At 53.1% G+C, this 1,967-nt stretch overlaps 1 protein-coding gene across 1 annotated transcript; it reads right to left on the bottom strand.

The window, feature by feature from the left end:
• Window positions 1-1,133: 1,133 nt before the first annotated feature.
• On the bottom strand, window positions 1,134-1,564 carry DICSQDRAFT_173583 (uncharacterized protein; the record flags this gene model as incomplete). The annotated part of the gene is made up of 2 exons (XM_007369395.1): window positions 1,134-1,454; window positions 1,523-1,564. The coding sequence occupies 2 exons, from the start codon at window positions 1,562-1,564 to the stop codon at window positions 1,134-1,136; spliced, it is 363 nt and encodes a 120-aa protein (XP_007369457.1).
• Window positions 1,565-1,967: the final 403 nt, after the last annotated feature.

Raw genomic sequence — 1,967 nt, forward strand, 5'->3', positions numbered from 1 at the left:
AGTGGAGTGAGTCTTTGAGCACCACTCTTCGAGGGATGTTTGTGCGGTCTTCTCGGGAGCCAGTTGATGGCAGCCTGCCTTAAGCCGGTTGACGAAGTCGGTCCAGGATCTAAGGGTTATGCCGTTCGATGCTGTCTCGACGTAGTCTTCGACGTAATCGTGCGTGCCGCCTTCCAAGTACATGAGGGCCAGGGTAATCTTGTCATCGTCCGTGGTGATGTTCTGGACACGGAACCAAAGGCCCATCTTCTATAACCATTGTTCGAGAGTGATGTCCGAGCCTTTGTTGCCCTTGTACTTGGGTGGTTCTGATGCCTTGATACGCGAGGCCTGTGATACGCCTGTGATACGACAGGGGCCGGTGCGGAACTGGTACCAAGCGTGGTGTGGGTTGATAGGCCTTGCTCCAACTGTGTAAACTTAGCCGCGAGTTCCTTGTACCGTTTGACAAGCTCCATGTTGTTCCGGTTGAGAACCTCCAGATCCGCATTAACAGTGATCAGTTCCGCCTTCAGCTGTTTGTTCTCTTCAACAGCTTTAAGGGCGAGGTTCCCAGCAGTGTCAGTCTTGGTGTGAAGGCCTGTCATAGACACGTCCAACTCCTTGAAGGTGGCGTGGGTGGTGTCGGACTCATTGAGGAAGTCGTTCCGATGTTCGTATATCTTGCTGCCGAGGACGTTGTAGACATTGACCACTTCGCGCCGTGTGATGTCCCTTGTCACGGAGATAGTCCAGTCGACGTAAGCTTGGTTGTTGATGCCTAAGCTGTCTGCCGAGGCACGGATAGCGTTTTCCAACGAGTCGTACTCAACACCGGCATAGATCCATTGAATTTCCGGGTACACTTGAAGCGTGGCAGTGGGTGAAGCCGGGTGGGTGTGTGCCAGTGACGGAGCTGGGTGGGTGTGTGGCCCCAGATCTTCCGATTCAAAGTCATCCTCTGCCAGAGGGGCGTAACGCGAGCCTGAAGCCATTGGTAGAAAACTATGCCTGATACAAAACTAAACAACAATCCAATCCAGATACCCAAAATGTTCTAACTCCACTAGAGCTTTGACAATACGCTCGAAGTTCCGTCCAAGTCCACTAAACTTGACCTTTCCAAACTCCTTGCAAAACCAGTTGATGTTTTGTTATTGGCTGCGGGTCCACGAAGAGCCGTTCTCAATGTTGTCGAGTATCCACTCAAGCCTGTCGCCAACGCGTTGAAGGGCGAGCCGATGGTCGTGGGGGATGTCGAGTAACTGGTCCTTGCGATCGAAGATGGCCTGTAGTCTTTTGATGACAGCACTGACCTTAGAGCCTACAATGGCAAGGAGATCGATGGGATTGCGGCGTGCGAAGGAGGGGATAGGTGGTGCAGATATACGGTACTGGAGAGGGACTGTAGGAGTGGATGGGACAAAGACTGGTGGCGGTGTAGTGAGACGTGCCGCGAGCGGTCTGTTGAGCGGCTGACTAGAAGGCACAGATGGTAGGAGGGCCTTGCGACGAGGGGCGATCGGGGTATGCCGATACTGACGGCGATGTCGAAGGCGATCTGACGTGTTGTCTGCAAGGGCATGGTCAATCTGGGACTGGACGTCGAGGTGACCGTGTCTCTTCAAGTGACAACGGGTAAACTCCGGTAGGTCCGAGTCGGATGGAAGGATAGTGGGGGGGGATGATAAATGTTTCAAAAAACTCCTGGGGGAAGAGATCCGGTCCACAAGTGGTTGAGACACTCCACGGAGGGGATGGGTAAGAGACTTGATCTAATGTCACAGCCAACGAGCTGTGCCACCAAAAAAAACAAGGGCAAAGCTTACTGATGCAGAGGTTGGTGCTGAGAAGCCAAGCAACCAGAGGTGACACAGCAAGAGATGTGAAGAGATGTATTCCCTAGACTAGAAGGGGTAGTGAGGGAGGTAGGGCTGCTAGCTACCTACAGAGGAGATGGGGAATCGACGAGAAGATCAAGTCTGAGG

Source organism: Dichomitus squalens (assembly GCF_000275845.1).
Source record: "Dichomitus squalens LYAD-421 SS1 unplaced genomic scaffold DICSQscaffold_48, whole genome shotgun sequence".
Classification (NCBI taxonomy): Eukaryota; Fungi; Basidiomycota; class Agaricomycetes; order Polyporales; family Polyporaceae; genus Dichomitus; species Dichomitus squalens.